Source organism: Penaeus japonicus, unplaced genomic scaffold (assembly GCF_977035675.1).
Source record: "Penaeus japonicus unplaced genomic scaffold, GWHDUDI00000001_assembly GWHDUDI00000010, whole genome shotgun sequence".
In the NCBI taxonomy this organism is placed as follows: domain Eukaryota; kingdom Metazoa; phylum Arthropoda; class Malacostraca; order Decapoda; family Penaeidae; genus Penaeus; species Penaeus japonicus.
In genome coordinates, this window is record NW_028234412.1 from 8,163,439 (window position 1) to 8,165,938 (window position 2,500).

At 43.0% G+C, this 2,500-nt stretch overlaps 1 protein-coding gene across 1 annotated transcript in view; it reads left to right on the plus strand.

Moving 5' to 3' along the window:
• The window catches only part of LOC122260496 (uncharacterized), a 2,737-nt gene extending 1,521 nt beyond the window's left edge, over positions 1-1,216 (plus strand). The window contains exons 3-6 of the mRNA XM_043027806.2: positions 1-4; positions 105-353; positions 455-836; positions 948-1,216. The exon at positions 1-4 is cut by the window's left edge and continues 161 nt beyond it. Coding sequence (XP_042883740.2) covers positions 1-4; positions 105-353; positions 455-836; positions 948-985 — 673 coding nt within the window. The 3' untranslated portion in view covers positions 986-1,216. The remainder of the gene's footprint in view (positions 5-104; positions 354-454; positions 837-947) is intronic.
• The last annotated feature ends 1,284 nt before the right edge of the window (positions 1,217-2,500 follow it).

Genomic DNA, 2,500 nt, shown 5'->3' on the forward strand with positions numbered 1-2,500 from the left:
ACAGGTGAGTCACGCTACCTTTTATGATATTTATGAGTTTCCCTCAATGGCAAACAAAGCCTCTGCTAGAAACAGCTGTCACCCACTTTGGTTCTGTGTTGCAGGTGTGCGGAGAAACAGGCGTCGTAGCCTCTTGCTTCGAGGAATCCGCCGCCGAGGCCCAGCAGTGCCACTGCGGAGGCGACAGCGGCAAGAAGGCGGACGCCTTCGATGACACCAAGTACATCATGTGTCTCCCAGACGGATCCCAGGTGTCCGTGCCCTGCACTGAAGGCCTTGTCTACAGCCACGAAGAACTCAAATGTATAGAGCCGCCGCCAACCACCACGCCCTTCACACCCTCCTGCGACAAGGTCAGAATCATGTAACTCCTTTCTTCCATGATTCCCCTTCCCTTTCCTGTCCATAGCTCATATCTTGTACTGTGTTATTCTCATATGCTATCGCCCTCCAGGCTGGCTTCTTCCCGCGGCTTCCCGAGTGCACCAGCTACTTCGCCTGCTTCGCCAACGGCGAAAATCTTCAGGCCTCAGATGTCTTCCAGTGTGACAGCGGCCAGCGCTTCGACGAGTCCGCCGGCAAGTGCATTCCCGAGGAAGACCTTGTCCCAGAGGCTTTCCAGTGTGGGGATGTCGATGGGCCCGTCGCTGACACCGTGGAGTGCAACGCTTTCCATATCTGCTTTGCTGGGACCAAGCTGGGAGCGACGCTGTGCTGCGAGGAGGGCAAGAACTTCGACCCTGACACCAACACGTGCTCTGACGCCGTGGCAGAAGAGAAGTGTCCGACTGTGGCCCAGTGCGTCGACATGTCCACCTACGAGTACGCATGCGGAGGTGAGACTTATTTGTCACAATTGTATTGGAATCGGGGTCGTACTGGATGACTTTTATTGATCTAAATTTATATATCTTTTTATGCTTGCTGAACCGAGTTTTTCTTTCCAGGTCCAAGCACCTCTGCTCCAGAAACCCAGACTGAATGAACAGAGTATCCGCACTTCTAAATGCTCTTTAATGAAGGACTTCTAACATATAAAGCTGCTGATTAAGACTGAAATTCAAATTTGAAGATTATGAGAAAAGAAGATAAATAATCATTGAGACGACGTCACTCACCGAAGGGCGAGAGCCAAAGTGAATGTGTGAATAGCATGTATAAAAGTGCCCTTGATTAAAGTTCGGCAACTCCTGTATAAATAGATAGAGCATAATTATAAGCTTTTTACAACTTATCCCTTTTGAAATACTTCAGAGAGACGTAGATTCAACCACTGCATTTTTATCCAAATTAAAGTTGAATAATTAAGCGTTTTAGTGACGAAATCTTGCTTTTTATAAGAAAATGTTTGGTATTATATATATTTCCATGGTTACAAAGAAGATATTTGATTTGTCAAATATCTATTTCCTTGTAAGATGGAGAAAAAAACCTGTGGGGCAGCAAGGTAGAACGATTTTTTTAATCCAGAAGTACTCATTTACAGTCTTGCAAAAACGGTTATGAAACCACAGTTACCGTATTTACAAGACAGTTCATAGAAGCCATCAGACGCCAAAGGCCAAAGATTGTCACCAGTTTTGATAACAACGTCTAATCCTCTGTACATTGTATGTTAGAAGTTAGATAATAACGTGCGCACACACACACACATACATATACACACACATACACACACACACACACACATACACACACACACACACACACACACACACACACACACACACACACACACATATATATATATATATATATATATATATATATATATTATATATATATATATATATATATATATATATATATATATATATATATATATACACGTTACTCGCACATCCGTCAGCCCTCTGCTGGTGCATAAAATAAGCCAGATTAGTGGGGCAGATGCTTCGCCGGGCTCATGTAGACTATTGCGAGGCCGGCTGTGTCTGCGAGTGCTCAGAGAGGATACCAACTCGATCTGAGCTTGGTTCTAAACCACCGTGGTGTTCAGCCAGAGTAACCACCATGCTACAAACTCAGGGGCTTGAACGGGGCTCGATCTGCCGACCACGGGGATGTGAGGTCGGTGCGCTACTACTATAATAGCCCGACGGCCTACCAATCTGTGCAGGATGACTTACGTTTTCACATCAATAGATCTGATGACAAAAAAGTAAATGACCTTCTATACTTATTAGGATTGCTGGTTAACGTATTTTACGCATTTCCTCCCGTGATATTTATTTTCATCAAAGTGTAGTCTTTGATATGCCATGCTCTTGCATAAATTCCAGGCCTATACAATAATCGTATGAATGAAATTTATTTTATACAATGATCAGTTAAGAAGATGCAGAAGGGTATGCTCATTTATTATTTTTTTCGATTCAGTTAATTAGCCTGTTTCCTTCTTCGTTCATTAATCAATATACCCGCCTATATATTTTTTTAATATAGTTATAATCTTAATAAAAGTAAAACCACATTTTCTTCAAATTAACTACGAGATAGG